At 35.0% G+C, this 15,018-nt stretch overlaps 1 protein-coding gene across 1 annotated transcript in view; it reads right to left on the bottom strand.

Moving 5' to 3' along the window:
• Nucleotides 1–2,780: 2,780 nt before the first annotated feature.
• LOC137387497 (uncharacterized) overlaps nucleotides 2,781–15,018 on the bottom strand; it is a 31,540-nt gene continuing 19,302 nt past the window's right edge. The window contains exons 7-9 of the mRNA XM_068073936.1: nucleotides 14,606–14,737; nucleotides 14,031–14,141; nucleotides 2,781–4,549 (exon numbers count right to left, since the gene is read on the bottom strand). Of these exons, the coding sequence (XP_067930037.1) occupies nucleotides 4,188–4,549; nucleotides 14,031–14,141; nucleotides 14,606–14,737 (605 nt within the window). The 3' untranslated portion in view covers nucleotides 2,781–4,187. The remainder of the gene's footprint in view (nucleotides 4,550–14,030; nucleotides 14,142–14,605; nucleotides 14,738–15,018) is intronic.

The raw sequence follows: 15,018 nt of genomic DNA, 5'->3' as shown, positions 1-15,018 counted from the left end.
TCTAATTTGTACAGGTGAAGAATGGTGTGGTCTTACAGAGCTTATCAGCTGTACTCATCAGTAGACTGAAACATACAGACATGCGACATGCTTGTATTACAGTATACAAATCACTAAGTTTGTTCATTCTTTGTGCAGGAAATTCATGTTAAAAACTGAGTTGAACATGATGATAAGTTTGACTAAACTAAGGCACACGCTCAGCATGTCTAAGATTGACGCATCGAAGAGTAAGTATGATCTCTACATAGCTTACTACAAGCAGAAGTTGTGTTTCTTTATTGTTACACAAACAATATAGCTCTGTGATATTGGCTGGACATGTCTGAGTCTAATGGCAAGGGAAACTCGACGATTGGAGACACGCCCAGCTACAGGGGGAAGTTCAGTTTGCATGTCATCTCTGTCATCAAAAATGACCTTTGTTGGGAGTTGACCCCTGCCCTATTGTTTACAGGTCAGACGTCCTACACCACTAGATCATAACTGCTTGGAGTGTTTGGGAGTTTGTCATCATCAAATTTCTATAAACTGAGGCCATGTTTCCCCCAACTTTTAAATGCATAAGCTGAGGCTTGTTTAATAAACAAGCTTCAGCTTATAAACAAGCCTCAGTTTATAAAAAGTGATGATAAATTATCATCACCTTTTATCTATGCACTGTTTTCAGGTTTGCTATGAATGTTCATCAAAAATCCTCTCACACCGTGAGATATAGACCAGGAATATGCTGAAGAAACCATTAATTGAATGTAAGACTTATTATTAATACGGCGGTCTGTTAGTTGCTCAGCAAATTAAGGTTATCGAGTATAACCATTGCTTTAAATTCAGTGAACAGTACTTTGTGATTATGGAGGGGGGGGGGGGGTTGCACCAAGAACTCGTAAAAGAGAACTCAGTTTGAAACAAGGTTATCAGCTAGTTTGCTCATAGCAAACGCCTGCCGTTTAAAACCAAAACCACAATCATGCATATCACTATTTTCTGTGGTGCAGATGAGGGTGTAGAGTTGCTTTTTTATCATTGGCCTTATATTGCTGGCATGAGCTATTGTGGCTGAATTTTATGTGATTGTTCATTTCTATTGATGTAAGTTCAATGCCTATGTATTGCTCATGTCTATTGATAGAAGTTCCTTTCAAATCAGCATAGTTCTGTGTAAATTTAATTCTATGAACTGTAATTTCTGTAAATAGCTGTAATTTCAGCTAAAGCGAATACCTGACAAGCAGTTTTGGTACGATGATATGGTTTATTAAACACTTCAAAATGGTATATGAAAAGGGAACCAACTCATTTATTTGACACAATAACCAGGGCATGTGCTTCAAGTTACTACCTACAACTAAAAGAAGCATTTCGATGTTATGCTTTGCAACTCCTTCATCTGACTCCATTGATAGCAATATAAGAACTGACTTGTTGACATCCTAGATACTGCAGCTTCTCCTTCCAACTATGATGCTATAGAAGAGAAGTGGTCATATCAGTCATGCTACAGGAGAGAGGTGATCATATCAGTCATGCTAAAGGACAAAAGTGTTCATAACAGTCATGCTATGGGAGGAAGGTGGTCATATCAGTTATGCTATGAGAGGGAGGTGGTCATATCAGTCATGCTATGGGAGATAGGTTGATGAGTCTAGCAAAATAAAATGACTGTATCTTTAGTACCGTACTAGCAAGCTGTCATTAAGCTGGTACTTTCTGTGTCAACTACGTTATTATTTAAAATGGTATGGCAAATATTTGTTATGCATCTTTTAGTAGTTTCCTGGACAACAGAATGCAGTATTTATCTGAGCCTGATAGCTGTAGCAGAGTAAAGTATTAGTCAAAGGCTATTCAAAGACGTATTCAAAGGCTATAATGCTCGGTAGTTTGCATTGTTTTTGTAGCACCAATTAGCTTCATTGGGTCTGATACACAAACAGGTAACTATTCTATCGTTCATTGTTTCAAATCAAGCTTTGATGAAGATTAGAGATTCCAGAAAACAACCAAGTCGAACAAAGTACTAACAGGAAGTATCTGCGACTGCACCAAACAATGTAAGTTTTTGGTTCTGACTCAGATTACCCAGGTTGTACAGGCAGCTTTCTGACAGAACTAAAAACTAAATCAAAGATTTTTTCATGATCAAAATTTTAAAGTCACAATATTTGTATGGCTGGAGCTACACTGGAGTAGTTACTTGCTTGTAATAGAAGCAAATGACTATAACTTGTTAATGTTTATAGTTCAAAATTCAGAGGTAGGACCATGGTAAGTAGAGATGAATTTGGATGTGATAAGATTACTATGTTCTCGCTGAAATGATGACACATTGACAAGTACAATAGGGGATATTCACTTGCAATTTACAATAAAACATTACTAGACTTGAACAAGCAGTGCACGCCTTCTCTAGCTGCACACCCGCAATGCTTGACTATGCCATGGAGAGAGAATGTTGCATGTTATTCAATCATGGCACAAATACCAGCCATCAGTGCTAATAAGTTGAGTAAGGTGGATATTTATAGTTGCCACATACACACTGACGTAAAAACACCAGAACAAACGCATGCACAACTGAACAAGTTGTTGTCGACAGTTTATAGAGGCATGACAACGCCAACATAGCATACTAGTTTGTTGGTTTCTAATCAATTTATTACGATACTATGTTAAAATAAATTTTTAGCAAAGCCTTAAGATATTTGCAAAACATTCTCAAAAATAATCTTTCAAAAACATATGAAATTGGCAAAAAGCAATAGAAATCTGTCAACTGATACAAAAATAGCATTGCGATGCTGCCACTAGATCCTTAAAGCCATGACTGACACAACTTTAGAGGCTTTATAGGAGCTGAAGTCATCATGTTATTAGTCAAATGTGTTAATGCTTTTTAACATATACAGATTCTGTAGTATATCATTAGGAACTTCTCCATCCGGACTGCTGAGCATGTTTTGGTAAGCAAGCCATATTGCAGTGTTGGCTACCATATCTATTATACCGGTAGTAACCATTACTCATTGGCTACTATAATAGATATAGCAATACCCGATGACTACGGACATAACTATCAGAAAGAAAATAGGCGGAGAGATAACTCCCAATCAGAGAGGAGATGAAGAAGTGCTAGCATATAGGAACAACTGCAATTCTAGTAGTCAGTGGAACACAATTGGGCACCATAACACCTGCCCATCAAATGTGGTTTGATCAGATACTGACAACAGGCAACACGAGTTGCTGAAAAGCGCATCATTGGGAACGGCTAAGATTTCAGGCATATTCCTAAACTCCCAAGTCTCTGGTAGTAGACACTACCACTCACTTGGGTAAACCAGGGTCAGAGCCGTATAGCTTCATAGAGTCCTGCATCAAAAACCGGTAACAAAAGCGCTTTTATCCAAACAAAACCGATCGACATACTGATCTCTAATGGAATATTCTTACTTCGCTCTCACCACCTCACTTTTTTGCATTTACTTCACTTTTTTACAAAATATTATTTGTAGTTTCTTGTAGGGAATTTTGTTTTCTTTCAAATGGTGTATGATACACTAATCAGTTTTAGAGTGACTGCCAATGGGAGTAAACTTTGTTGGTCAATGTTGCGGCCTCTCATTTATAACTTATATAAAAATAGTGGGCCTGGCCTGCTTGTTTGGAAACGAGTGAGCTCCCATATACGCTTCCATTGGTCGCGAGACTCTGAAGCTATACGGCTCTGGCCAGGGTAAGGAAGCAATTTTTATTTATATGTTACAGAATGTTAATATGTTAAAAAGTGGTATATATACATATATGCGTGTGAATATACATGTACATGAATATACATGTACATGTATATATACACACACTCATATATACATGGTGTATATATACATATATATACATATACATGAATGTATATATATATATATATGAGATGATCTATGTCTGAAGTTGTGTCCTCTATGCTTAAATGGAGCAGTGTTGCGAAGTTAGAATATTTTGGTTTTATATAATACTCATCCATACTAGCACACTATAAATCAATGATTACAAAACAGTACTTGTGCCTGCATGCTGATGCACCCCTCACTCTAAAGTATACATGAAGCAATCAAACATTGAGCAAGGAAAAATAAATACAATTGCCATAGCAACTAGAGCAATACTATGAGTTGCTGCACCCTGTCTGTCCATCAGCTGTTCATTCGCCGTAACGCCTGTCTAGACATGGGGGTTGCAGCTGTGCGTGAGGAAGCGGGGGATGGAGGCCATGTAATAGTATAAGGGTTGTTCCTAGTAGCCCCAACTTGAGGTACATTAGGTGGTCGCGGAACTCTGGTTACACTTTGGGCAAGAGAGCTCACAGACGTAGAGGATTCTCGTACTGCAGGCAGGTTGCTCCTAAGTAAATTCGTTTCGAGTGTTGTCTCGGAGGACAAGTGTGTGGTGGCCAAAGGGTTGACAGTATTAGCAGGTGTGTTGTCAATTCTTTCTTGAGTTGAAAGAGTGTTCGACTCAGTCTGTTCTCTGCGAGGTAGTAACGCTCTGTGACTTCCTGTCCATGAATAAAGACAAAAGGCATATATATTGCCTACATAACTAATGGTTGTTTGAATACAGAGTCTTGAGCATCAGCGAACATGTCTTCTGTATTGCATGTTTTTAATGCTAATGACTGGCTGTTACAGCGTATGACAGTTACAGGTTTTCAAACCATTTCAACTTTCGTGATATGAACAAATTGCATACAACCAGTACCAATTATTTCACAAATATTATTGCTGCTCTCCTGCGGTTCTCTTAGCAAAGGTATTTTAAACGCTAAACCTTTTATTTTATTGGCTAACTGTTGCCTTTTTTTTCTTTTTTGTTTTATTGTTGTATGGCATAATTTGAAAAAAAACATTTCTAACATTTCTATACTAGAAATTCCACTGTCATACAGCCCACGACCAAAGTGATATTGGAAAAAGAAAGGGTATTGATGGTTGAGAAATGCAATATTAGCAGTCAAATGGCACTGCAGTGGAATACGATAACTGCAATGGTAGCTGTAATGTACTGGGTGTGGGTGTTATTATATACAACAAACAGCAATAATGAAAGGAAAAGATTATATGTTTATATCTCTCCCCCTGCAATAGGAGAAATGCAATATTAGAAGTAAAATGCACTGATATTATTCGAATAACCAATATTATTATTATAGTAATACAGTAATAATAGAAAACCAATGCACAATTTTGTTTACATTTCGAAACGTCATAGCTAACAATCTCAAGAAGTATCAAGAAGAATATCTAAACTTATAATTAAATATCGTAATAATCTCATAAGAATCGTTAGAAAAAAATATCATCGTCAATTCCTTTACTTACAGTGCATAGGACATCAGTTAGAATGCCAAAGTACTCAAATGTGTCTAAAATGTCAGTTACTTTGAAATCAGCAAAAATGAAACGATTTCAGTACTCCTACATTAATTACAGAAACCTTCGGCAATTTGACAATGCTATAGACTGGTGAAATGTGTACGTTATTTTTTCGTGAAATGCGCACGACTTAATCGTTCTATTCTCTATCGCTCGGCGTTTCAATTTCGGGTCTTCGCTTTAATAAAAGTGAGGCTTAGCAAGTTTTAATAACGATTTTCGTCCAAATAAATCTGTCTATTTGCGTATAATCCGATCAGATGGGTAAGTTTTAAGATAATGCCGACGGTTTACAAAGACTTGGTAACATATTTAAATAGGTTTGTATGTGTTTTGTATCATTACTATACTTTAACGACTCTACAAAACGATGGTTAAATTTGTTGATGAAATTTTGAGACAAGGTTCGTCTCATTGTTGATGAATAATTTTCGGGAGTTGTGTGCATATGTGCATTCATGATAAATCTCCCAACCAATCGCTTCGCTCGTGTTTGGTCGTGGGATTACTTTATTGGCAAAGAATTATTGCCAATACAGTAATACAGTATATATATATAGATACATGTAGATATACATATATACATTGCATATACATATATGTATATATATATATATATATATATATATATATATATATATATATATATACATATATATATATATATTAGTGCTGCACAATGATCACCGTTAATTAAACGATTACATAGTCACGAGTTCAATACAAAAATGCGATTAACTGAGTTGAGCCAATTAATCTTAAATAAAATACAACCGAGGTGGTGATCATGATGTGGTTCCTTTGTATTGTTCAATATATAACATTAACGTAGCAGGATACTACCATTTAATTTACTAACAAATAAATATTATGACAAGAAACACTTTCTTATCAATTATATACAACCACAATTATTTTGCACTCAACTATGAAAACACAATCACTATGTTTCCATGGTGCGCAGTACTGCGAAGCAGCTCCCTCCGAAGTCGAGGGGATTGTACGTTTCCATGCTGCGCAGTGGTTTTTAAGCAAATACCGCAAATTAGCCAGAGAAGAGAAATTGTATAAATCGAATCGCCTGATGGAGAAATAGAATCGATCACGGATACAGAACGTCATAAACGGTCTTTTTATGATTCTGTCGTCATTATACTTTTACTTACAATACACATTCACAAGGTTTTACAAACCTTAACACACTTTTTACATAGTAATATATTTTTAATAAGTGTTTTTAAGTAATATATTATTTAAACGTTAATTTAGGACTTGCCACCTATTTTTTGAAAAGTGTTGGCATCGATAATAAAGTCCAGGAAAGTAATCACCTCATCATCCTCGTGAATGCAGACCATAATTAAATTTAGGTGAAAGAAGATCGGAAGAATAGCAAAAAAACAAGATTAGCAGGACAACCTTTGTACTAGTTTATGGCCCTCGAAGAATCCGTCTCCCCGGCATGAGAGCTATGCGCAGCCACTGCGCAGTCGCTATTTCCTTGCTGCGAATTTGCACTGGCTTCGCACTGATCAGTGCGCAGTGATTTCAGTGCGAAGACGCCGTTTCCATGATTCGGAGATAGCGCAACTCCGAAGCACTGCGCATCATGGAAACATAGTGAAAGTGAGCCGCTAACATGAAACTTGTTTATACAACGCGCAAGCGCCGGGCCGATCTAGCCGTGAGCGGCCATGTTGTTAGCTGTCCCAACATGTTTCTAGGTAATAGCAACAAATGCGATTTCAGTATTATTTAATACATGTATCTTAATGTCCACTTTTTGTTTATTTTCAAAAGCTTTCTTAGGTAAATTATACATGTATTTTCATTTTTCAAAAAATCACACTCATATTTCAGCTTTAGAATATTAGTAATATAAGATTGACACTCTATTGGTACATGAAAGCAGAAAAATGTCTTCGGTACTAGGTAGCGCATTTTCATATGCTGTTTGAAACGTAAACAAGAAAGCAAAGTGCGATACATGCCAGAAAGAATTTGCCTACCACCACACACATCATCATTAAGACATCATTTAACTAATTCTCATCCTACCGCGGAGAAGTCATCACCAGCTGTCGCAGACAATAACTACTACTACTGCCCTCTGCGAGTGACTATTCTTTAAAGCTGGCAATATTGTATGTAGGAAGAGGGCATCTCTTTATTCGGATAATGTGAATAAACTGTGCTACCTCAACTCTTGGCTGACTTAATTATAGACGTTCATAGACTGTTTTCATACTTATAATAATTATTACATTGCAACTTATGTACATTGTGCATAACATGTACTACTGCTAACAATTGTGTCAAATAGAATTAATTTATATGTAGCTGTATTATTTTTTTTTGAATATGCAGGTTTTTGCTAGATTAATTCTAAGATTAATCGAAGATTAACTGGTTCAGACCAGTTATTAATCGCGATTAATTTTATAATCGTTGTGCAGCTCTAATATATATATATATATATGTGTGTGTGTTGTGAATGTGCCGCGATGTACCATTTCGGCACATTCGGTAAAGCATTTCATTTTAGTACGCACGCGTCTGATGAGTGCATCACGCGAAACAAATTTGTAGCGCAATTACTGAAAGTTTACTTTCTTTGTAATATTTTTTTAAAGTATATATATAAAAAAAATTGTTTTCTCACCCCGGTTAACCCATATGGGTGGTAACTTCTGCTCTAACTGAAGTCTCCCACCAGAGACCTGGGAGTTTGAGCACTCGCCTCGATGTCTTAGCTGTTCCCAATAGCGCACGTTTCTACAACTCAACTGAGTTGATTGCTGTCAGTATCTGGGCAAGCCACATACCGACAGCAATCAACTCAGTTGAGTTGCAGAAAAGCATATATATATACAGTGAAACATGGATAACTCGTCCTCGGATATAGCGAACGCATGGTTAACTCGAATGGATTTGCTTGGTCTGTTCCCACGCAATGATAAATGGCTTTATATAACTCAACCTCGGCACCGTTAACTCAAACATTTTTTTGCCGAATTCACAAACGGTTTCCGTTCAATTTATTTCGAAGGAGTTTCCACTAGTCGCGGAGCTGAGACTACTCTGCTTTCTTAACGAAAGCGCTTTTAGTACGCGTATAGTGTACGTATAATTTCCCCCGTACCGTATAATGGAACCGAAAAAGAAATCGTATAAAAATGATTAATAGGGTCGCTAAGACGTTCGCTTAGTTACGGCCAAGCTATAAACGTTGGAAGGTATTAGCGATAAAAATTTAATAAAGATAGACACAGCATGCAAAAAACATATTGTAACAGTGATTATATGCGGATACATAAAGATAAAATGTCACAAATAGGCTCGTGGCTTGGCGTCCGCTACAACAGACATCCGCTTTACGATGGCATCACGCAAGCAAAGAAAAGCGTGGAAACCTTCTGACAAACTTGAAGTACTCGAGGAAATCGAAGCAGGAGAAAAGCTATCAGCATTATCAAAAAGAGAAAATCTTCCAAAAAGTACAGTGTCAACATGGATTAAACAAAAAGAAAGAATAAGATCATTATGTGACCAAAATTCATCAAGGCTAAGAGATCGTTCAACATCGCACGATGATTTGGATGGTGTATTATTGACTTGGTTTAGACAAGTGCGTAGTGAAGGCGTACCTATCGATGGGCCAATTTTGTTAGAAAAGGCTAACAAGTTTTTAAGGACTATAATAACTGTTTAAAATCTATTTCTTCAATAAGTCACACTGTTGATCTTTGTCAAAAAAATACCTTGTCACAGACTACACTCGTTAAGTTTTCTAAATGAAACAACTGATCAGATGTAAAGCATGCTTTTTTGTTTTGGTCATAAATGTTTACTTATGTCCAGTTTTAAAAATTATCAGAAAGAATAGATATTTTTTATTGGGCTGAGATTTGTTTGCAGTTTTGGGTGATGTGATTTTAAGATTAAAATTGGCAAAATTGATCTCGAGCAAAACACTCAGAAGAAAAAATGTCTTCTGAGCGTTTTAACCGCGATTAGGTTTTGCCAATTTTAATCTGAAAAAGTTCTGGCAGTCACATCACCTAAAACAACACACAAATCTCAAGTGTATAAAAATAACTATACTTTCTGATAAATACTTTAAAACTCTACATCAGATGCCCTTTAACTTACAACAAACAACCTATACTTTAGTTTTATTTATACATGTAGTTTGTATATGTATCTACTGATAAATACATTCACTTGTGACTGTGCTCTGATAACTTGAACACTCTGATAACTCAAACACTTTCGCTCGGTCCCGTGAAGTTTGAGTTATCCATGTTTCACTGTATATACATATATATATATATATATATATATACAATGTATATATATATATATATGTATATAGGTATATATGTATATAGGTATATATGTATATAGTATATATGTATATAGTATATATGTATATAGTATATATATATGTATATAGTATATATATATGTATATAGTATATATATATGTATATAGTATATATATACATATATACTAGATGAATGCCTGACGTTGCCCGGATAATATAAGTCTTTGTCCAGAAAAGCTATTTTTATTTAACAAACAACAATAGTTACCGCTCTAACTTTCAAACTTCATATCATGCGAAAAGTGTTTTGTGGTCAAATAAATTATGAAGAAAAATATAGTTGTAAAAGTTTTTAAATGTAAATGTGAAATAATTAACAATTAGTGGCTAAATATAGTTTGTTTTGCTACAATTACAATGAATAATGATTTGGCAATGATGCAATTAATATGAACTGAGAAAACAAAAAAATTGAATAAGTTGAATTAATAATAACATTTATTAGTGCATAGAAGTGTGTGTATAAAAAAGGTTATTATTGCAGCAGAAGATATCCATCAAAACTTTGAATACGACAATACTGGTACCTCTCGATACTGGTGCAAATAAAAAAATGGGACATCGTACTGTCTTTGTCTGACCGAATGAAGAGACAATTCCTACTGGAAATAATACAATTTTCCATGTGAAAAGTATTAGCCTTGACCGCGATTTAGCAATTGAACCTTACGAAAAACCAAAATAAAAATTCACGAACACACGAAAAAGCACCATGTTTAATAGAGTTAATAAAGATTACAGTGTTTCAATTAATACACCATTTACAGTGTGAAATAGGGAAAAGCGGGTTATATATATCTTACTATACGTTATATAGTAAGAGCTCATCCAGCATGATGCGAGATTTTTACTCCAAAATTACAATGGCTAAGCTGGACACACTGAAGTACAGGAAACACACAAACTCTAAGATTTCTAAATGATATATCTTATATAAAAACTATATAAATCTAAATATATATAATATATTTCTTAAAGTCTGTGCGTTTTCTGTGTGTTTGTGTACGGCCAGCTATTAAAGTCTGGAAATTAAAATTTTGCAATTTGCTGGATATGATCTCACAGAGATTGCAGCCACAAGTTTCAAACCACGCGCTTTCCCACTGAGATATACAAACCATTTAATCCAAGCCCTCATCATATACCATATGCACACACCAAATGACGTATTATGTGAGAATTGGGCGTTATTATGCCCCTGTTATGAACTATTTTTCGCCCAACTCTGTAAAACACAATGTTTTTCATTATAGCAAGTTTTTTCTGCCACACGGTACCAACAATAATTTTGCTCGAAATTAAAATTTGGCAATTTTAATTTTTGAACTTCAAACTTTAGACTAAAGTTTGAAGTTTACTAAAATACTTAATAAAACTTCTTTCAAGTGTTTAGTAAACTAAATTCATTTAAGTTAGATTCAGCGTTCATGTTACACGTCTGTCTCGAAGGTAAGAACTATCCACGGTACATTCTGCATGTAGTGCATTGTAATGTTACATTTTCTTGCAGATCATAACCATGAAATGCCCTGAAGTTATTGTTGGTAACTAAAGTTACTAAGGTATATTGTTACCTTAGTAACTATTATTAACCTTAGTGCTAACATATTGTTTTGTTACTAACTTTTAATGACGGTGATTTTGATGATTTTTACCAGGAGATGAATGCATTGAATAATTACTATGGGTTTTTATACCACTCTATATACGTCTATAGCCTATGATATATTTGCATTGTGATGCCATCACTGAAACGAACTAAAATCATATAACTGTATAATAAATAATTTTTTATTGTAATCGTAGCAAAACAGACTATATTTAGCCATTACTTGCTAATGATTTCACATTTACATTTAAACACTTTTAACTTTTTATTTTTCCTCCTAATTTATTTCAACGAAACACTCCTTTCAAGTTCTGAAATTTAAAAGTTACAGTTGTTTGAAAAAGTTTGAAAACCTTTACAGTTGTTTTTTTTTTGATTCATTTAAGTTTTAAAAGTTAGAAAGGTAAATGTTGTACGCGTATAATAATAAATTTTCTGTCCAAAGACTTTTTTATTACTCAGCATTCAGTAGTCCCCCGACCAAACGAGCGGAGCGAAGTTTGAGAGTTTGTATGATAAATGCATGTGCACACAACTTACGAAAATTATTCATCAACAACCTCGCAAACCCTTGTTTCAAAATCTCATCAACAAATTTAACCATCGTTTTGTAGAGTCGTTAAAGTATAATAACGATACAAAACACATATAAACCTATTTAAATATGTTACCAAGTCTTTGTAAATTGTCGACAGTCTCTTAAAACTTACCCATCTGATCGGATTATACACAAATAGACAGATTTATTTGAATGAAAATCGTCACAAAACGCTTGAAAAGCTCGGTTTAATAAAAGTTAAGACAGGCAAACAAAACGCCGAGCGACAGAGAATAGAACGATTAAGTCGTGCGCATTTCACGAAAAAATAACGTGCACATTTCACCAGTCTATAGCATTGTTGAATTGCCGAAGGTTTATGTGATTAACGCAGAAGTACAGAAATCGTTTTTTTGCCGATTTCAAAGTAACTGAAATTTTGGAAACTTTGGAGTACTTTGGTATTCTAACTGATGTCCAAAGCAGTGAAAGTAAAGGAAATGATGATGATATTTTTTTCTAACGATTCTTATGAGATTATTACAATATTTAATTATAAGTTTGGATGACCATTGAAGTGTAATAGTCACACTAACAACATTGATGATGGGTAATATGTTACTGTTATTATTTTTTGTAAATATTTTTGTTAAATAGATTTTCTAAATATCTATATAAATATCACAACTTCTTGATATTGTTGGCTATGACGTTTTGAAATGTAAACAAAACTGTGCATTGGTTTTACATTATTACTATATTAATAATATTGGTTATTCTAATAATATCAGTGCATGTTACTTCTAATATTGGCCAATATTGTATTTCTCCTATTGCAGGGGGAGAGATATAAACATATAATCTTTTCCTTTCATTATTGCTTATTGTTGTATATAATAACACCCACACCCAGTACTTTACAGCTACCTTGCAGTTATCCTATTGCACTGCAGTGCCATTTGACTGCTAATATTGAATTTCTCAACCATCAGTACCCTTTCTTTTTTCCAATATCCCTTGGGTTGTGGGCTGTATGACAGGGGAATTTCTAGTATATATAAATAAACGTTACGGTGAAGCTGCCTTAAAAGACTCCAAGTTCCTTTAGCTATATTGTTCCTTTTGCTATATTGTTCCTTTGGCTATATTGTTCCTTTAGCTATATTTTTCCTTTAGTTATATTGTTCCTTTAGCTATATTGTTCCTTTAGCTATATTGTTCCTTTGGCTATATTGTTCCTTTAGCTATATTGTTCCTTTAGCTATATTGTTCCTTTAGCTATATTGTTCCTTTAGCTATATTTTTCCTTTAGCTATATTGAACTAAAAAATAACTAATTACAAGCAAGAGAAATAATAGTGTAGGTAACGATTAGGTCTGGTGAGAGAAACAGATGAACTCGAATAGTCACAAACTATCTAGTTTTGCCTCAATGATATTTTTGTTTGTTTGAACACTCAGTCAACAAATTACAACCTAATTATCTCAACAATCTCAGTCAAAAATTAAGAAAGGTGCGCACAGCACCACGAAAACAAGAAAGAAAAACATTATGTTTTAGATTTGCTTTTGGTACACAAAGATTTCAAACTATTTATTTAATTTATTTCACTTCATGATAAACAAAGGGTTGATTAAAGATAATTTTAATGAAGAATTTCACACAATTCATTGCTTATGAAACATATGAAACATGCTTATGCATGCTACTTGATGGATAACCAGTTGTACAGTTGTATAGAGTCATACAATCTCTCTCCTCAGCTAAGGCAAGATGATATTTTAAACTATAGACTGAAATCATGAACATTATCGAAGACTTTCTGTGCTGTGAAATGTGATATTTAGCCCTGAACAAGTTTGTTTTGTTTAAGTTCAAGTATTATGTTCTCAATAACTCTTAATCTTTGACCTGATCGCAAGACCTTACCATAACCGTATCAGCTGTTTCAACTATAGGAAATAATTAACCATATAATTCTATTGCGAAAATGCCTCAACAAATGTAGCTACAGGAAACTGAAAGGTTGAGAGATACTAGTGAACAAGAGAGCTGCATTCTAAACATACCGACACTTGAGGAAAATTGTCGGGTCCGGTCAGGAATCCTTGGCCGAGCCTGAAAAAACCGAGCTCGTCTCACGGGTTCCCTCGGTTCTTCTACATGGCCTCTTAGTCTTCCTGGCAATAATAAAATAATATTCACCATAATAGGAGATGGTGACATGGTTGCGTTTATGTCAGAACCGATAATAGATTAGCCTCTGTCGCTCTACCCTCTACACCATGGGGTGCTGAAACGCTGATATGTACAGATTGCCCCACTGCCGATGTATACATGTCAACATCACTTTGTACAGAATAATGAAATCAGTCTCCAGAGTGAATGAGGCTTTGTGCTTTTCCTAAAATCCCACCATAATTTCAATTGAGTTAAAACTTTACTAACACTTTTATTAAGTGATTACAGATAGTTTATACAATATTCCGTTCCTCTGCTCCGGTTGATAAAGAATCAAGTTACAAACACTACATGATGCTGCCTCCAGCCGATGACAAGTGTTGCTCATAGGTTCCCTACGTAATATAAACATTCAAACACAACCTTCTTCCACCACTGCTATAAAACAAAGGAGCAGAGTTACCAGTATGAGAAGATGATGTCCGAGTCAGGTCTACGGGTCTCTCTCGAGTCTGTATATCAATGTCACGACTGCTGAGCTCATGAGAAGTATTCCCTGGCTGAGAAATAGTAGGAACAGCTGTTTGACCCAAACCTGTAGTTATGGATTCCATGATTAGTAAGAGGTGATTAGTAAGAGGTGATTGGTATGAGGTGATTGGTATGAGGTGATTGGTATGAGGCGATTGGTATGAGGTGATTGATATGAGGCGATTGGTATGAGGTGATTGATATGAGGCGATTGGTATGAGGTGATTGATATGAGGCGATTGGTATGAGGTGATTATTATGAGGCGATTGGTATGAGGTGATTGGTATGAGGTGATTGGTATGAGGTGATTGGTATGAGGTGATTGGTATGAGGTGATTGTTATG

The sequence above is a fragment of the Watersipora subatra genome, chromosome 2 (genome assembly GCF_963576615.1).
Source record: "Watersipora subatra chromosome 2, tzWatSuba1.1, whole genome shotgun sequence".
Lineage (NCBI taxonomy): Eukaryota > Metazoa > Bryozoa > Gymnolaemata > Cheilostomatida > Watersiporidae > Watersipora > Watersipora subatra.
Note: the sequence above shows the minus strand (reverse complement) of the source record. Positions and strands in the feature narration are given on the sequence as shown.